Genomic DNA, 20,778 nt, shown 5'->3' with positions numbered 1-20,778 from the left:
AAACACACATCTATTTCCACTCAAGCTCTCAGTAGCCATATTGTCAACATTAACCAGTGTAATTTTGAAAATGGCATATGACTGACATCACTTTTCATTGTCAGTGTGTCTGATCACATATTAAATTCAGCACCAACCAGAGTGCACAATAATACACTAAATTCTGATGCTGATGCATTGTGATGACATTATATTGTGGTAAGCCCAGCTGCTCCCCTTGTCATGCTGAATCTCTCCTAACACCCATCCCATAACACTACCGACACATTCACAGTGTGTCACCACAACCTCTGTTCTAGGTAGGTAGGTTGCTTCTTCTTGTTCAGACACAATTTTGACAATAAGTAACATTTTAGGGGCACAGGAAGAGAAGAACAGGCATCTATCCATCCGTTCTTCATACCACTTTGTCCAATTCAGGGTCACAGTGACCCAGCTGAGGCAAGAGGCTGGGTACGCCCTCAATAGACAGCCAGTCTATCACTGCCCTGGCACATAGAGACAAACACTCACACCTATAGGCAATTCAGAGTCACCAATTAGCCTAATCCCAAACTGCATGTCTTTGGACTGTGGGAGGTACATGGAGTAGGTGGAAAGAACCCACAGATGCACACAGGGAACATGCAAAATAGAAAGGCCCCAGAATCCAGAACCCTCTTGCTGTCAGGTGACAGTGCTACCACACCACTATGCTGCCTAAGTAGCACTCTCAAATACATACATGCATTAGTGTAATAGTCATCAAGCATTCAACTCAAATCTCATCCACAATGGTCTGAAGTCACTAGTACTGGAGTCCAAACAAGTTTTACAAACTTCAGTTCAAAGCATCCACACTTTAAATTTTAAATTCAAGTCATGATGCCACTATTTAACCATGCCTGGTCAGCCATGAATTTAATATAATGCCAAAAAGATGTGTAGCTGATGTGCACCAGGTCTGAACACCAAGCCCAAGTCATTACTTTCCTAATCAGAATCCAGAATTCTTCTCAGGTCAGTCCAACTCAATATATATTGATTAGTTTTTTAGTAGGTGAATAGATAGTCCTCCAAAGTGTCTCCTTCAAAATATCTGGGTCCTGAATTGAGACACAGTAGTAACAAGCAAATTTTCATCAAATGAGAAACATATCCATGGTATATTACATGTTCAAAAACCAAAGTGTAAAAATTATGTTCCAGTGATATGCGGGTGATGTTGGCACAGTAACATCCTGGACTCCTGTTGTCACTGTCAGTTTGCCAGACAACCAGTGAAAACCTTTCTTTCCTCTGTCTTTGTGGTAAACTGTGCTAACCAGAAGGAGAGAGGTGTCAATCTCTTCATCTAACTCCTGTGGGCACAAAGCAAACAGGCATATTTCCCCAGAATATTGAATTACTCTTCAGGAAATGTATTTTGCAAGAGGTGGAGCATTAAGATCAACACAACTATTGTATTTGTATCCTATAACTGTCACATTGGAGATGGGAGTGTGTACTGATCTGCTAAGCAACATTATCAGATTGTAAATTAAGTAGTGGATCAGAGAATACTAATCTGCCTTCATGCATTTGTGAATGAACTAATCTAAGGAGGCATCTCTGAGATCTCTTTGGTAATTTAGGAAAAAAGACTCATTTACATGTCTCTTTCCTGTGTTTTGGAAAGCAGCATTCTTCTGGTGCACTATTCCACAGCATGCTGCAAAATAAATATCTATGTGGCAGCTATTTCCTGGAATTAAAAGTGTATCCAGGTTCTTAGGAAGCGTTGCTATGTCTGTGGTGTTTTGATGCATGCAGGGAACTATTTAAAAATATGTCACTCCTTTCTCTAACCCCACACAACCTCTGTTTGAAGTTCAATGCTGCAATGTGTGGCAATTCCAAACATATAGCCAGATCATTTTTTTCAGAACTACTATTATCACTGTCACTGTCCTGCTTGTTTTCAAACACCTGATCCAGTGAATCAGCAGTGAGTAGTGCAGGGATAGTTGAAAAACAAGCAGGGCAGTGACCTTTGAGGAACATGGGTTAGGAACCTCTGCTCTAAAACACTGTTCACAATACAAACCATGGCTTCCTATATTTCTAGTTACTCTGCAGCTTAGGTCATTTTCACCAACAATCACACAACATCAGTTTTTTGTTTCATTTTTTACTTGCTTTATCTCCATCTGTCGCTTATTTAACATTTATTTATTGACTTTAGATCAAATGTTTTTCTCTCTCTTTCTAGTTAGACAAGACCGATCACTTCACTGTTTGTGTATTTGAGGCTGCTCAGTTGTGCTTCCAAACACTTTCACAGTCGCTGTGCACCGTATGTTGTTTCTGAGCCAGTTGTGTCTTTGTATTCTCTTTGCCAGAGCTGTCACTCTATTAATTACTGCTTGATTGTTATTTCTCTCAGCTCACTCCCCTCTGTGTCTGCCTTTTATTGACAGCATGCCTTTACATTAATACACATGCACTATGTGCCCAGAGTTCCAGTCAATATTAAAGGCTACTTTCTCTCTAAGTCACATGTTTAATAGCTTTGCTTATGCCATGGGGACACAGGCATGACCTCTCTCTCCACCCTCAGGATTCTCACCTGTCCACTGGTCACCTCTATTCATGTGACAAACTGCTCCTGTACAACTCCTCTTAATTTAGTCCTCAGCTCTCCACTATATATAGAAACTGTTGGCCCTTCATGTTCACAGATCATTAATATTACTACATAGCCACTGCAGGCAGACCACTTCTGTCTGCTTGTCTGTTCCAGTATGTTTCACACACAGCTTTCCTCTGCTGACCTTATCTACCTGTGAAACTCAGGCTTTGAATACCCTTGGTGGTCTGTCATGCTTCTGTACCTGCCCATCTTTCTCTGCAGGTATTTCAGACATGTCTACTGTCAACTGCCTGTCATTTGTTTCTCCAAGTAATGTTTTAAAAAACAACAACACTATCGTTTGATTCCTAGAAGCGCTTCTATGATTCAGGTACCCGCATACCATCTGTGGAGCCTTCTGTATATTACTTCATCCTATGTAGTTTCTTGACGACAGGTTACAATATCAGCTGGCAACACCATATGTCATGGAGCTAGTGCGTGTCTGTATATATCCTCTCCACGTCAACACCAAAACAGCCAAACTAGACAAAACAATTCATGGAGAAAATAATAGCAACTGCAGCCCATATGCTTTTTGAACTACGGTGATGACCTGATAACCATTGTCAATTTTCCTCCACAATAAGAAACATCTAATCAATGGATAAAGGACTGGCCATTACACCGACATTGCATTTACAGGCACAGGTACAAAAAAAAAGGATTACTCTATTAAATCTATAATACTCTCTCTATTGCTGAAAAACATTGGAAACTGAGTCATAAAGAATCTGCAGGTTAAAGAAGAGACAGAAACAGATCTTCAAGAAGTGTCTGACAGGCTAAAGACACAAACACAACATATACAGGCATCAAGTACCTGCCAGTGTGTTCTCAGCTCTCAGATCGTTATATAGGATCTCTGTGGTGCCAGCGCTTCACTACTCCTGTGCCGCAAAATCTGAATTCCCTGGTCCCCCAACTCATCAGAGGATCACAAAACATAGAAGCATAACCCTTTCAAATGACTAATAATCAGGAGTCTGGAGACAAACTAAACTCCATTAATTGCCTGCATTTGGCAGTGCTGACCACAGTCACTGCAGGACAGAAAAACAGCAGCATATACAAACACATATAGACTTGAAAGAAAGAAGGAAGGAAAATAAAAAGATGTTCTTAGCTGGTGATGCACAGAAAATTAACTTTAATAGAGTAGCCATAATCTGAGACAAAGTACGCGACTGCAACGTTGAAAATACCTTGATGGTTTCTATTACCCTCACAGCAGGGACACATTCAGTGTGTTCTATGAGCCAGCAGGCTGGCAGCTGGAGTGTGAGCAAATGGAAGCAATTCAGTTAATGGTATGCACATAAATAACCAGACAGACAGCAGGTATAAGACAGACTAATAGTAGTAACCGTTGGTGGAACCCATACAGAACTGACCGTTGTTAAAAGCACATGCTGACTATAGAGTATTCAACACAATCCAACAGAGAAAACAACTAATACAGTGTGTGGTTGGAAAACACACCACAAAGTCCAAAGAGAAGAAGCAAAAATGTACAGTGCAGCATCAATACTCAGAAAGTCAGATTTAGAAGTGGAGTCAGGGTGTTGAATAATCTATGACAGGATTGGGGTGATAAGCCTGTTAATGTGCCAGTTTTCTCAAAGATGTACTTCTCCATCATGAAAACGTTGCATCTGGAGTTGTCTTCAGTCCACAAGGTTTTAAAAAAAGCTCCAAGACCAATCTGAGCAGCTTTACTGCATGCACTGACTGAAAATCCATTCCAATGAGTTAGACAACTGCATTTATTAAATGATGATGACAAACAGACATTTCTCTGATGCTGTCCCCCCCAACCCAGACTTCAAAGCACATTATTCAGGGACTGATCAAGCAAGCAGTAAGCATAATTCAAATCCTGCTTAGGTGCAGGAAATTCATTTTGTTCTTTAACTAGTGGATGGTTAATTAATTTCAGAAGAAACTGCGTGGTAATTGATGAGGCAGTGACAGCTCTACTCTGAAAATGAATTTCACAGTGAATTTTCTGTATCTGAGATCTTTTCAGCGGGTACTAAAGATAGACAATAATATCGTAATTAACACCGATGGGGAAACTGGTTGGCAGAGAAACCAAACGGTAAAATCTACTCTTTAGATGCAAATGCTTAAAAGATGAAATACAGTAGTCAAAACAAACTCATGCTGAATTAGATATTTACCCAAAGCTTTTCAACATACATCTCTCGCTCTCTTTCCCTGGCTCATCCTATAATGTCTGGCAAATCATCTGACCGAGCATCTCTCCATCTGGTGTGTGTGAGACAGGTCACTGTCTGGCTGAGCTACAATTTCCTTGAGGGAATGACGAAGGAACAGGCTTCTTGGTAGTCAATGCACAGCGCCTCCACTCCGGGGATGTAAACAAGATCTTGGGTCTGGGCCTAGACATGCTGTGGGGCATCACATTATGCAGGGAGACAAACAAACATATGGAAACACACCAAATACTGACATTACACTGATTGGCTGATGTCACCTCAATCAAAACAGGATAGTTTCTCATGTTGCAGTAGAACATCCCCTCCACAGAGCATTAAACCCTTAAGCTTCAACCTCTACTTGTTGTGACTTGAAGTATATAAAATATTTTTGGATTGAGCCACCTGTAATCCTGTTCAAATACTGAAATTGTCAGTCTATACCTGAAAAGAGTATTTTCTGACAACAAAAAACATCCAACACAGCTATATCAAGCTGCGGTAGTGTCTTCTGTGAAGTGACATGTTTTGATGGACTGCGTTCTGGCAGACTTTTGTTTTCTTCCTATGGCTATGAGATCACTGACATAATCACAAAGGGTTTGTGCTTAACCAGTATTTAAACTGTGACGGCAACAACCTCAGGCCTCTCTCATCCTATTTAAATAGTGAAGTGTTTTCCGATTCTGACAGGTTTCTCAATATGCACAGATGTGAAAACACTTATTTTGGGTACTGTGTACTAACAGCATAACAAAAAAATTGGAGCCTTCCATTTATTTGTGATAGATAATGTAAAACTGAGTGCACACCTGCTCTGTATCTTCACAGACATCATGTTAGACAAAGTTACACACTTGCTGTTTGTATGTGCTGTTATAAAATAACACAATAATGGCCTTGGGACCAGTTTCTGAAGAAGCTCAACATCAATAACAGAATCTAAATTAGACTATGCAAAAGTCACTGTTGAAATTTTATTTTCTCATTAAACTGTGTCCCATGCCTAAATAACAAGTATTGTTAATAACCAATATGAATATGACAATCTAAAATTACAGTACATAAACTATCCCAAGATCACAGAAACACAATATTAACAGTCATCTGGGCACGCACATATTACTGCATACTGAATTTGTTCTGTGATAGCAAAAAACATTTACCAAAGTTATATTTTAGTTCAATAATTTACATAATAGTAAACTGAACTGCACTGACTCCAGGAAAAAAAAAATCATCACGACAGTATTTCCAGTCTGTCTCCTCAGTAGTGCCTGAACTACATTGCCATTCAAAGATGAGAGGCTCCTGAAGAAGCTTGCAGATGATTGCTGATAATACAGTTATTTAGCGGTCATGTCATGTCTTTGTGCAAAAAAAACTGTCCACTCCACTAACATATTATCTGAAGATGAGCCTGATGTTCTCATGCTGCAAGGCCATTTGAGGCAATTCTGATTCATGATTCTTATCTTTAGCATTATATATGAATACATGACAGAAAAGCAAAGCACTACATGAACCATTACTTATAGCAAATCCAAAGAAAAATACAGCCGCAAGTGGTAATGACGGGCCCAAGCACTTCTGGTGGTCTGCCCTGACATGTGGCAATCTAGTATTGCACTCTGAACATGGGATGTCCATCAAATGTACAGAACTAATGAGTGTGCCAAATTTCACAACCTTTACACACAGGAAGCACTAATTGCTAGCTTGCCACATGGTGGATCTATGTCAGTCTGCCATGTGGCACGTGTGTATATCATCATAGTCTTTCTCAGTAACCACTGAAGTTTGGTCTTTGTCAAAGAATGCATTTTAAATTTATGACACATTTCGTATAGCGAGATGTGTAAATTCATCGTAGCGATATTTCAACATATCAAAAAATGCTCGCAATTGGACCTCTGCAAGTTTGTTAAATTCCTTTGTATGTCAAAACACACAAAATCCTAAATACCTCACTTCCTGTTGAGCGTGGCTACAATAAAGGTTGCTGCTGCGCAGAATTAGGAATAAGCATTTTTTTTTTTTTTGACTTTATGTTGGAATAAGACAAATATTTTCTATCTGCAGCCAGAAACTATCTGAAGTTATAGTATTGTCATTTTCTGCTGTGATACAAGTTAATATCTATTTAAACACTAAATCTGTCTGACACACATGGACACACACCTGGTTATACAGGTAGGTTTTACTTTTATAAATGCCATCAGCATAGCAATGGAAGTGGATGTTATGTTACAACATCAGTGAGATGAATTATGTTCAAACTGAAAAGTAATAGTCCAAGAGATCTTGCTTTAATCCTGTGAGCCTTTAGCTGGACACAGACGACAACAGGATGTTCCATCACTACTGGAGCGAAGTAAAGCAATCACCCTTAGCACAAAACGAGAAGCAGCAGCCTGGTAATTACAAACATGAAACTACTTCAGGGTTGAAAGCAGGATGACTGAACAAGCTAAGGATCAATACACTTCAGGGGAAGTTGTTCACATCAGCTCTTTGGTTCAACATACTGAAGTTCATACTGACCCATCCGGAGAACAACACACTGGACACATTGACTACCCACAAGTGGCATCTAAAGTCAGATCATAAACTGAATTAAATGGTGTGTAAAACCTTTATGATATAGCTTAACTCATAAAAACACTGAAACACCTGCTGTTCCAGTAGAACTGAAATGAACCATCTGATGACTATCAGCCTTTACAGCAGGACTAATGGTAATGCCACCATCATATGAAAACTGTATAAACACAAAACATGGGTGTCCAGTCACGAGATGAATGCCCTCCATAAAGAAAGCAACACCAATAGAGGAGGGAGAAGAAATATTATATTATAATATATTATATATCTCATTGCTTCCCAAAATGTCAAAAGAGAGCAGCATTACTTGATCATGAAGCTATTTCTGTCAGTGTGACCTGAGGAGAACTTCAGGCAGCAGATGCCTCTCTCCTTTATCCTTTCCTTTCTTTCTACCCATATTCAAACACAAATGCGTGTGAATCTCTACAAAAGAAACATGTTAAGAAATGTGCATTAAATCTACATTTTAGATCATGTAGTTTTGAGACAAACTTATGTAAAATAAACACTTTTGTTGCATCACCCGTTCCAGCAATAAGGAGGACATGAGGTAACAGTCCTTGTGTTCTTAATATAATAGAATAATATGTGAACAGGGAATGATAAAAATATAGAGAACATAGAGGAAAGGGGCTGTGAACTGAGGAGGAATGCAATGTATGTACAGGTTACTCTTAACTACACACGAAGCCTACACTCACATTGCAAACACACAAAAGAAAATGGGTGCACGACTGGTCCTTCATTTGCTACAGTCTAATAATCACACGACTCCCTCTTAGACAGCATGACTTCTATCGAAGACAAAACACCGGGATGATAGAAGCCCACAGCAGCTCCACCTCGCGGTAGATGGCTGACCTCAGCTCGGTTGCAGGAGGTCAATCTGTCCTTTGGTGTAAAACGATAAGCTCATCAGAGACAAGTTTACAATAATCGGTTACATAGTGAAAACTACAGTACATCAACAACATGTGCTGAGCAGCTACTATGTGTTGCGTTAGTGGCGGATCTGTGATGGATGAGCAGACAGAGCAGATTGGAAACATCAGGGAAAACAATAAAACTTCACATACCTCCTCCACTGTGAGAGGCATGCAGATGCGGTACTCCTTCATCAACATAGTCCCTGCACGCAGGTGACGGCAGCACTGAGGCAGGTGAAGGGTGTCGGACTTCAGTCTTGAGAGCGATCCTGCGACTCAGTTATTTAATTGAAGCCATTTGTTTTGAGATGAGATCCACAATTTCACCAAATCACTTCTGCATCAGCAACACCTCCTGCGACGCTCTGGCTATGCCTACGTGAGACTCTACACACACGTCCGAAGTAAAACTGGGTCCACCAAGGGAAGGTGGTGTAAAATCACCATTAATTCAGCCTCTGCAGTGTAGAAAGTGCAGGGAAATCACACCAAACTCCAAAACAAGTCGCCTCCAACAACAACAACCGCAGCTTCCAGCGGCTTATTGGAGCCGCTCGCGTCCCAGACAAGGATCGACGCTTTCGTCGTTCCCTTCCTTTCCACACATAAACACACTTCACTGAATCGCAGTTGAAAAGCAGTTCCCTCGCATCTATCACCGCATCTCCTGCTCCCCTGACTTGCCCTGACAGCGCCGTGCAGTGATGCGCAGCCGTGCGATGCAGCTGCGTCAAATGAGCGCAGATTGCCGCGCTGAAACCGGAAAAAGGAGGTCTGTCCCCTCAGTGCAGCTATAAAAACGATGCAACACAACATTTCACATTATATCTAATAATAAAAATGTAGAACTTTAAAACATAACAACAATAACAAACAACAATATATAGCATCTGTGGGGAAAACATGTAAAAAAACATTTTATATATACATGTGTGTGTATACATATATACATGTGTTTTCCCCACAGATGCTCATCACCATACTTCTGACCATAGCTGTAGAGCTGAGGTGCTAATTGTTAGGATTAAAAGTTTGCTGCAAGCGTTTGTGCTTAATTGGAAATGAAGCTAAATATATTTTTCTCCTCTCTCGTGTTTATTATTTTTATAGCACTGGTTGATAACTAGTGTGTTTTAAATTGTTAGTAATTATATACATATATATATATAGGTGTCATTCATACATTAGAGCAGGTTTTCGGTTGCCAGGTTGTGATCTCTTCCACTAATTGTTAGGTCATTAACACATTATCATCTAATCAGTGTGAGCTACTTAGTGATGTAGAACCACCAATAAAGCAGTAAATCTGAATTGTTAAACTTGTTGTTAAATTGTTCAACTTATTTTTCACATATTTTTCACTAATGTATTCATGTTAAAAAGAGTGTCTTTAATATATTAATGTTATGTACAACGTTAGGCCTGTTACCCTATTGTGTCCATTTTACTTAAAGTTAGTATAAGCTACATGTTTATCTACTGAGCCAACTGACTAATGTATTTCAGTGTCTGAAAAGGTCTGAAAAATATATTACATGCAGTACTGTTTTCACACAGCAGATGTCACCAGAGATCTTCATTTCTTTGAGCAGCGTTTTGGGCGAACAAGTAGCCTACTTAATTATGTTATTCATTTTAATAATTTGGTAAATATCAACTTGAATCACTTAATATGTACTGAGTGCTGTAGGAAGAGTGCACAGCATGTGTTTTTTTCTTTTTTTTGGCTGGTGTATTCATGTTAAGGTGAATTACATTACATTAAAATACAGCTGCTGACTGGGAGCTTGAGGCAGATTTACTACACTATACATTTTTGAAACATTTTAAATGATATTAATGAAAAATAATGAAATAAACCTCTCCTTCTGTGTTTTAAAGGCTGGAAACAGAAGTTCTCATGCCTAAACTCAAGAGGGTGCAATCCACTTGCATGTGTTGTGTGTTGTATGTGAATCTGAAATACATTTCAGATACATGAACATCAAGCATGCACATAGACACAAATGAGATGGCCTTTATTATTTAAACTGATAACTCTCACGCCTCACACACATACAAGCGAATCAACTTTTCCTTGGTGAAATGGGGAGAAAAGCAAAGGTGAAAGTAACGAAATTTTTAACGTAGTTAAACGTAACGTTTAAATAGCTTGTGCTAAAACTGCTCAGCACTGTGTTGTAAGTAACATGAGATAAACACATTTTCTGTTTTTTAGAATAATGTGTAGTTCTTAGTATGTTTTTGAACTGTGCATGTTTTAAGTTATTGTGCTTCCTTTACTCCTTTTTAAAAAATAGATTTTTTCAGACGTAGTGTCTGAAAAGAACTTGATAAAAGCACATGTTCTTGCTGTACTACAGACACAATACCTGTTGTTACAGTGCACGGGTATACACAGTCACTCACACATCACAGCTTTATACAAGCAACAAACAGTGACAGTGCCAGATTTTTCTCCAGCTGAAATCACTGTTTGCCCACAGTAAAGGCAAATACACACACACACACACACACACATAGAAGTAACCATATAATCATGTTGCAAACAAGTGACTTTTTGATCTGAGTTGCCACAAGATGACTACAGAAGCCACCTCTAATTGGATTTAAAAACAAAATAATGTGACATTATGCTAAGCTGTAATGTCAAAACTGATGGCACCTGCTTCAGTTAGGCAGACACACATATCTATTCACACACACACAACAAACTCTGTTTATTCCAGCCTGTATCACAGTGTCAGCAGAGAGGAGAAACGGTTGCTAAGAGACCTGGCTTCCTCGCCTCTCGCCGTTCAACATCATTAGCAGGCCTCTACTGTCACTTTCCTAACCTTGCAGCCCAGTCAGTCCACTGTTACTGTGGAGAAAGGAGCTTGTTTCTCAGCTTGTTTAATGACCGGGTTTGTGCTAGAACCAAAATTAATAAGGGCTTTATTGGCGCCATCAGTCTGAGTACAAAAACTCTGGTGCTAGATGGCTATTACATGCCAGCTTAATGATTGCATTGCCCCCAGGTGAACTAACTGGGAAAGGGTCTGGGGAAATGGAGGTGAGCGTCTCATTCATGGCAGTGAAATTCTTGTCACTTTCCATTGGCCTTTACTTGTTTTAATCCCTGTAAAGTCGAAACTGGAGATGCTGTTATTGAAAATTGGGCTATTTCATGTGCACACCAAGGTCTTTGGGCAGCAAATTTTGCCTGTGGATTATTCTGCTTTTTGTTTCATTTTTCCTATGCTGAGAACACATGAAAAGAACACTGAACATTCCTGACCCACTGTGAAAAGGTTTGTATCACACACTTAAGGGTTCTAAAACATTTTTCTTGTGTGCTTCTGAGTGCTGGGCTTCTATTAGAACAAACTTTGTTCTGCCAAAGTCAGAACATTTGGATAAAATGATGCCACGTACTTTGATGCACTAGTTAGGACTTACCGATATTTAAATGAAAATGTGATGAGAGTTGTGGGGTTGTTTGTTTATATTGCTGTCCTCTAAATGCTGAGAATAATGTGGGCTATAGCAGGCCAGTGCATTCTAAATGCTCTGCGGATGTGCAGGACTGTTCTGCATCTGAACGGAGGCTTTGAGTAAAAGATTTTTTAAAGATGAAGATAAAGATCTCTTTTTCTAATCCACAAATAGCCACTAACATAGAGGCATGGATACGCATATGCACACATATCTCATGATGACTGATATAAATTAAACCTCAGTATGCATATTCCACACACTCTATCTAAGACATGCTTTCAAATACACACCAGTGAGGTGGCAATTGACAGCTGAGTGGCAACATTGATGACACTGACAGCAGTTTGAAGACAAAACACCTTTGATGGATTTTATGAGATGAAGTGACAAAGTTTGTCTGCAGATAAATTGCTATCTCTGTTGCTATGCCAGGAATGTCAAAACAGCACTTTATGCAGTAGCATCTGTTCCTTGCTCCCTATGTTTTCAAAAGGGACTTAGGCCTTGATTGCTATTTGAAAGTACATCCAATCTAATTACTGTAGACACTAAGGCATGTCTGATCAAAAGTACAATGACCTGTGTATCCCTACAAACCCCCACACTCCCTGGACACCCTTAAATACATAATGTGTTTAATTTGCATTTATTTTGCTGCTGTGTAGATCAAAAAGTAATGTTACTATACTTCTGTTTTTTCAATTTGGCCAATGTTATACATGTGCTTCACAACACGCTGCTTTAGCTGTTATTTTTGTCACAGACTTATTTACCAGTAATAGGAATTCATCAATATACTGTACATAATTGAACAGAGTCACACTAAAAGCACTAAAATACTTTTGATAATTGAATTAATTTGTGCTAATAATAGAGTATTTTTATACTGAAATGTTGTAACTTTCAGGCTATAGCCTAAATGTTTTCCCTACCACTGACCAACACAATCTTCTAGTGGTGTTTAATATTAATTAATATTGTAACATGATTATAATCTGTAAGGTCCACAGTCATATGTATCTTCACTTATTTTAATTTAGTTTATGGTACCTCTCCCTTCAGAACCTACTACAACACTGGTTTTTCCCCAGTTGAGATGGTTGTGAAATCAACTCCACAAAGTTTTCTCAATGGTGGCTGTATTGATTTACCACAAATATAGGAAGGTTACTGAGCTAAGAAGCAGCAAAATGTAATCAGAAAGAAGAACCATGGACTACAGAAAAAGCAACAAGACCCATAAGAATGCGGCATGCCGAGGCATTCCCCTTCATCACTTTCAGATCTGGATCATTTCTAAACTGAAGATGAGGACATTTTTACTAGCACTGCTCACAAACGGACGTCTTCTGTTGCCACATCTGCAGTGATCCTTATCAATCATGCAGATGCAACCTTTTAGAGTGGTGATTGACGCTTGGATGTCAGGACTGTTTCCATGGATACACTGGGATCTAATTCACTTCTCTTCCTTCTCTATCTATGCTGGTTTAAAACTCAAACATGTGGGGAGTGGTGGTACTTTAACACCAGTTGTACCACGAAGAAAAAAATCTTCCAATACTATAAACGAGTTTCACACAATGTGTCTTTTTATCCAGGTAATTTCAGACTTCCCATTTCCCAATCTAGTGGGTCAGACAGCCATCTAGGTGTCATGCACATTTCATTTGGAGCACAAGATTGTCTCTTGCATAATGTATAATGAAATCTGAACTTATTGCCAGTGGAAAGATATTGCTGTGAGAGATGTGGCATCTTTTTTCATCTCAGGGCTCAGCTTGCATTTCTTCTCGAAGATTAAATGACAACCACCCAATATCACAACTGCAGGAGAGGAGATGTGTACATATGTGCATATGTGTTTCTTTCCTGCACACGTGTGTGTTCTTGTGTGCATGTGCACATACTATATCTGCTTTGACAATGTCTACTAGAATTGCCAGTTTTTACAGATGTAATGTTTTTGCAGTGTCACAGTGGCTGCAGCACATTTTATCCATCATCCTCTGCTCGCAGTAAAACTGCTGCCTCCATATCACTATGGAGACACTGGCTGCTATACATCAGCCAAACACTGCACAAAATGAGATGTCAGTTTAAAGTTTCTCTGTGTTTTTTGGTACATGGTCATGAAGTTAATCTGTCTCTGTACTGTATGTGTCACTTTGTGTATCTTTCTCTATCTTCCTGCTCTTCTCCACTGTTGGATTTCCATTCATGTTTTCTTTCTTGTATTACTGTATAACAGAAAAGCAGAATAGAAACGGGAAGAATTCACCACAATGTTCTATCATGAAAAAACTTAACTTGAAGCACTAAAATTGTTTTGTCAATGAAGGAATCTTTTCACAAAGTATGTCACAATCTGTTGAATGAATAATGATGGACTTGTCACAGAAAGTTCAGACTGAAGTTAAAACTCACCTGAATGTTGCATGAAAATATGTCTGTGTTGTGGTAGCTTTTTAAATGATTGTGGGGTTAAAGAATAATAGCAGAACTGCAGAAAGCTGCTGAAAATATGAAACAGGAAAAACTGGGGGATTGAAAGAGGATGAAAAGGGAGGAGTTGGAAGAATTTAAACAAGTAAGGGTGTGAAAGAAAAAGAGATGGGAAAGGTGAGTTAATGGTCCTTCAGATGGAGGCTAATGAGTTCATCTGAGGGGCTCCAAGGTGCTGTCTAGACTGTGATGAAAGTTAAGACACACATGCACTAGTACGCACGCACGCACGCACACACGCACGCACGCACGCACACACACACACACACACACACACACACACACACACACACACACACACACACATACACACACTCCCCTCAGCTTTCGTCCTCCTCCTTACCTGTGGAGTGGGAACAAAGACACACCATGACCTGATGAGTATCTTCTTCCAATATTAGTGATGTTAAGAGCTTGTTTCTAGCTGCTTGAGCTGAGGAGCAGACAGCTGCTTCTTGTTAACACAAGTCAGGTACACTTAAAGTTTAAACCCAGGGTGACAAGAACACTTGGTGGTACTAATTAATGGTATCAATTCTCTGACAGTGATTTTCAAAGTAATAACCATTTCTTTGTATGTTTTCTCTAGTTATTTGTATGTATGTATGTTCGACAGTGTAAATGAAATGCACCTCAATCGCTTTGCAGCTTACCTGAATCTTAAGTTCCTTATTTTTGGATAATTTGCACTTTGTAATTGATTTACAAAGAAACCCTGAGAGAATAACAATAATTCTTCAAAGATTTTCAAATAAGTAAAGTGATATGCACCATTGATCTTTCCTCTGCTTTCCAAATTGCCTCTGAAATTACATTTGCCTGTATGGAGTTGAGGTTGCAGGCATGCAGCGATGGTGGTGGTTGAGTGCATCACAACCATCTCACGTATTGTTAATGCTTGTCTTTGATGGCCTGGCTTACTCACCTGCATCAACCCCAAATACAACGCATTAATAATGTAGACACCTTGCTCCCCCAGAGAAAAAACACTGATTGGGTAGAGATCAGACATTCTGTCTGTGCTCCACTTTTTTAAAAAACAAACTATATACACACAGACATATAACGACTAGAAACAGATATGGGTGGTAGTTATTAAATATGACATGCACAAATGTGCGCACACAGACATACACAATTGCTCAGACACAACCAAATGTGACTACCCATGACATGTGTCTGTTTCATTATGGACAGGCTCATCACTTGTCTAATTGCATCCAGTGGAAATAATGGGGTAAATAATGGTGCAGAGATCATTTTTTCATGTCTCTATGCATCCCCTTTCAACTGACTAAAATTTCCCACCAACAATAAAGCATAAGTATAATTTGTTACAGAAGGTCAACGTGACCTCTCAGTGTAAAACACAACATGAACTTTAAATTTGATTTTGTAGACAGTGATAAAAATGGATGATTGATGACACTGCAATGTTCAGTAGATGTGCGTGTTGGTATTTGTTTATCCTGGATGTCAGTCTCTGGCTGTTTTAGGTGACCTTTGTAGAAACAATAGGTTAGAGTGGTTCGCAACAATGTCTTCAAGTGTGATGTGGACATCTGTGGTCTGTTGGCAGAAGTAAACATCTGATGCAGAATATCGTCATGCAATAGTGGTTCCTAAATAAATTTAACCAAGTGTATTGATTTTCAGACATTTTTAACTATATTTGATAAAGCTAATCCAGATAATGAAAAAGCTCTGATGTTGTGAAATTTCAGTTATTTTTACCTATTTGGGCCTTCAAGGATAGATTTGAGATAGTACAAAACTGAGTGAGTATAGCAGTTGAGAGACAGCATAATGACAACCTAAAAAAACATACCTTGTAGAGGTAGGCAGGCAAATGGATTAAATGCATGCAAAACAAAGAGCTGGGCACATACAGCAGTCATAGTTATGACGCACAAACTTTATGCAAATGAAGGCAAAGTAAAAATAAAACTGGTGCAAAAAAGGATTGATCAAAGGTGGGTGGACAAGCCAGCAGTCTAAACCAGCATGATGGAATAGTGAGACAGAATTAATCCCATTCACATTTTCTTTATTGGTTTTCATGCATCTGAGGCCTATTGTCAACTCTGAAACAACCATGCATGTTATAAAGGAAACGTCCCTTAGCTGTAGTAGAAGTGGCTGTGAGACGAATGATGGACGTGAGGGGAGCATGTCAAGCTGAATCAGTACAGAGCATTAAGAGACTGGCAGTGTCAGCTCAAGTAAAACACAGCTCTGATCATCTGAAGGCACTGAGACACTGCTTGTGTTGTGTTTGACTTTGAAGAGAGAGTTTAGTTTTGTAAAAGACCTGAGGTGAATATGTGTGTGTATGAGGAAGTCTCTCTCTTTCTGTTCAGTGGTCTCTCCTTACTTTCTTTCTTTTCCATCATTTTGTCTTCCCTTCTCTCTCTGTCTTGCTGTCACCATGGTGACTACAAAGCTCATACCAAGGAGGAAGCATATACTGTATAATGAGAAAAATTAAAATTAAGATTGAGAAAAGTTTGGCTGTACTTACATGATTTCCTCCCACGTTGCCCATGGGTGAGTCACAGGCCTGCGTGATGGAGAGGAGAGCTTTTACCAAGCAAGTGAGAAAAAAGGTCATTCTGCCAGCATCATGCAAAGGTAGAATTAGCCTATGAGCTGCATGACACTGCACTTCTTTTCTCTTTTTTAATCTAACCCAAATTGGTTACATGAATGTTATATGCTTGTTTGCTTTTGTGGAAAACAATAGCTTAGATAACAGAAATAGTACAACCAATACTGTGAATACTGTATCAAAAAGATTTACACTGTGAAACAAGAAACCTAGACAAAAGGAACAAAGAAGTAACTGTCATGCTTTTGCTGTTTTCCAAAAGTTCTTAACATACACTTTTACAAAATTTCAAAATGATCATGTCCAGGTTTACGCCAGACTGGTTTGTTGGGGTGAAGACCATTCATTTCTTCCCTTCCTGTCTCTGCTCTTCTCTTACATAATAATAAAAAAAAAACATAATGGTAGCGCTCAAATCTATTTTTCCACAAGGGCCTCACTGAACAACGCCTCCATATTCATCATTCTTAACAATTGTTTCCTGTCCGTGTGTGTGTTGTGTGTGTGTTTTGGGCAATTATTGCCTGACCTTTTCTTCCACCTCTCCTCCGTATTGATTGTGAAAATAGACTTGGATTAATTATTCACAAAGAACAGTGGAAGCTTTGACTATTAGTGTTGCCCATGGCAGCAAGACCAGAGCGTTTGTTTGCTTGTTTGTGTATGCATGTGTTTCAATTGCTTGTGTTTAGGTGTTGTAGCAAGTACATATTTTCCTCAAACCCTCTGAACTTTAAGGTTATTTATAATCATGACTTTCATTATTTGCTATTTGTTCAGTTTTTTTCTCTGAATACAGTGAGTAGAAATGTACAATATAACATGGTTCAGCATGAGTGTTGTCAGTGTCACTGAATACACACCAACCTGCACAATCTGGCCACAGCTCAGCCTAGATCTTTAGATCCACTTTCTGTCATTAAAGGACTTATTTATCATCAGACACTGAAGCTGTTTCGTTGCTTAATCCACCTTAAATCAAACAGGAGGAATTAATTCAATAAATGTGCTGCTTTCAGATTCAGATGGAATAAAAACATGGACAAACGGTGCATAAACCTGCTCCATCCATACTCAAATATTTAGTTTCAGATGTAGAAACTCTTCTTTGTTGTCTTATCTTGCCCCTTTTACAATTGTCGAATTCCTCTTTTCTCCCCAATATCAAAGCAGCAAACGTCAAATGCTCTGAACTCAGAGGGCGTCTCAGCTCCACATCCATGGTCCGTCAGCTCCTCTTCCTCCACTCTGCTTCTAGGCCAGAGTACAGTGTTTAATATGTATAGACGAAGAAGTAGTAGCACGTTGCAGTCTTGCGCTGGTTGGATTGCCTTATTACAGGTCTATCTCCTTTCTACAGTCACTACTGATCCAAGTCATTAGGCAGCAGAGTGGCTGCTTGAGAGAGCACTGGAGCAGAAAGATAGAGAGAGGGAGGATGGGAAGGGGGCAGAGGGAGAGAAAAAGCAGATAAAAAGAAGGTGGAGATGAACCAATGGCTCACTGTCACTGCCTGCACTGGAAAGCGTCAAAGAAGGGAAAAGGAACAGAGAGGAAAACATTTTAGCAGACTTAGGTTTGGAAAAACAAAGACATAGGGAGATAAATGAAGAGCAAAGGGAAGAGAAGCCTGATGTCAGGTGAGAACGACACATGGACATAAAGTTGAAGGAAAGGCAAAGATCTCTCCACTTAACAACTCTCTCTCTTCTGGTTTAAGAGAGAGAAGTGAGGATGGGAAATCAAGGGAGCATTCTGTGGGAATGAGAGAAAGATGACGAGGAAGGACAGAGAGTGGCAGAGCAACAGAGAGAAAGAAAAGCAGGTATTACTGAAAGAAAGCGAGATAGATTCATACTTAAGTAGAGTGGAATAAGAGAGTTGAGGTGAAAGCAGCACTTCAGGCTAACTTGAGTGTCGGTGTCCCTGTCTCCCTGAGGTGAAGAGCGTATTGTTCAGCTCAGAACAGATAAGCTATCTTGGCAAACACAGCTCTCTCTCTTTCTCTCTGGACTAAATCCTTTCTTTTTCTTTTTTTTTTACCAGAAAAGATGTAAGAACAGGACAATGTTTGAATTCTGTCATTAATATCAGTTAGGGTTCAGAGGTCAGGGTTAGGGCTTCAGGTCATGGTCAGAAAAACACATTGATTTCTTACAATGAGGGAGAAGAGACAGTGAACATATAAAAGAAGGTACACAAGGGTTAAATCAGGGTCTTGTTCAGTACCCACAGTGGTGGCCTTGAGCACTTAATGTAAGTGTATATTTATGCTCATGCTGCTACAGTAATTTGTAGACAATTAGTAGTCCCACATCTGCAACACCTACTCCATGTCAACATAAATGCTAAATATCCTTGAATCAATCATTTAAGAATGTGTTCTTTTCTTAACAATTGCAAATTTAATCATATCTAACTGAAATTATTTGTATATACTATTATTATTCAAATATCATTTTATGTTTCTATTATGTGCTCATTTTAATAATGTTTTATTAATTGCATCCTCCTTTTTACTGTTAATGAAATGTAAGTGTGACACTGTAGCTTGAGTGTGTATACTGTACTGTATATATGCCTGGTCCAGGATGTTGTCAGTAATCAGATGTGTCCCATTGAGAAATACTTGTGGTCTTTACAGGCACTTGGGCACTGGTGCAGTTGGTAGAAATAAAGCATATCAACTAACATCTGCTTAGCTACTCTCAGGTACCATGAGTGTGGATAATGGAAATTTTAGCTTGTGTTGCAATTTATTAAATCGTTGCACTTTGTCTAAAAGTGTTTTTCAGCCTAACTTTAGGTTCTGCAAGTTCCTTATTTCCCTTCTGCCAGTCACTTTCCATAGCCAGCTTGTGTCCATCTGTACTTTTTATTTTCAGATTTATGTATTTCCCTGCATCTCTGTTGCTGTGTTCACTGTGGCCCCACACCATACCCATCAATTCAGTTTTAGTTTGATGTTCCGTTTTGTGTCGATCCACTGAAAGAAATATATCCCTGTGATTTTAAACCTTTTTGCCAGCTCACGCCTTCTCCAAGGGACAGAGCTGAATGGAAAATGCTTGTACTGTACTGCTGTGTGCATAGAATAGTAACAGCTTTGACAGCACTCAGTCAGAGGTCAGGAAAGGGACTGACAGCTTTACATTCATAGCAGTGACTCAAAGGACCAGATGACTCCTGAAAACGTCAGCTTCCCTCATCAACAAAGTGACACAAAGGTGAGCCAAAGCAACGGCTTTTCTCAGACTCCACCTCATTGGGGTTACTTGTCCAGATGTATTTCTAATGAGATTTTCATTCACAGTGACATCTTCTTTTCTTCTTGTCCTGCACATTTATAATTAGTGTTATAGACAAGTCGGGGGTAAATAAGAGACCAAGGCAGAGTAACAACATGTACATTGCATTCCAAGAAATTTACAGGTGGTAATGTAAGGTTTAGAAACACACAATAGTCTTAGCTAATAATAAAATATTACAATCTATCTGTGTGGTTATGTTTTCTCCACAAAACCTATGAAATCAATATAACCAACCTTTCCTCTATCCTTTTACAAGCAAAACAGTTGCAAATCCAACAGCTGCATGGGTGACCTATAAGCCCAACATTTGTGTGTGTTATTTTAATTGGAATATTAATAAACTCATTATTTCTTGCATTTATGGAAATAGGTATTGTGTCTGAGCAAACAATACAAAACAACACTGAGGGAATTCCAAGGATCAAAACTTATGTAGGTGGCAGAGAATAAATAGGTCTTTATCTTAGTA

The 20,778-nt window shown here is 39.2% G+C and overlaps 1 protein-coding gene across 1 annotated transcript in view; it reads right to left on the bottom strand.

Annotated features, from left to right (window-relative positions):
- pitpnc1a (phosphatidylinositol transfer protein cytoplasmic 1a) overlaps window positions 1–9,085 on the bottom strand; it is a 30,520-nt gene extending 21,435 nt beyond the window's left edge. The window contains exon 1 of the mRNA XM_026325959.2: window positions 8,556–9,085. Within this exon, the coding sequence (XP_026181744.1) occupies window positions 8,556–8,603 (48 nt within the window). The 5' untranslated portion in view covers window positions 8,604–9,085. The remainder of the gene's footprint in view (window positions 1–8,555) is intronic.
- Window positions 9,086–20,778: the final 11,693 nt, after the last annotated feature.

This window comes from Mastacembelus armatus, chromosome 8, assembly GCF_900324485.2.
Source record: "Mastacembelus armatus chromosome 8, fMasArm1.2, whole genome shotgun sequence".
NCBI lineage: Eukaryota > Metazoa > Chordata > Actinopteri > Synbranchiformes > Mastacembelidae > Mastacembelus > Mastacembelus armatus.
Note: the sequence above shows the minus strand (reverse complement) of the source record. Positions and strands in the feature narration are given on the sequence as shown.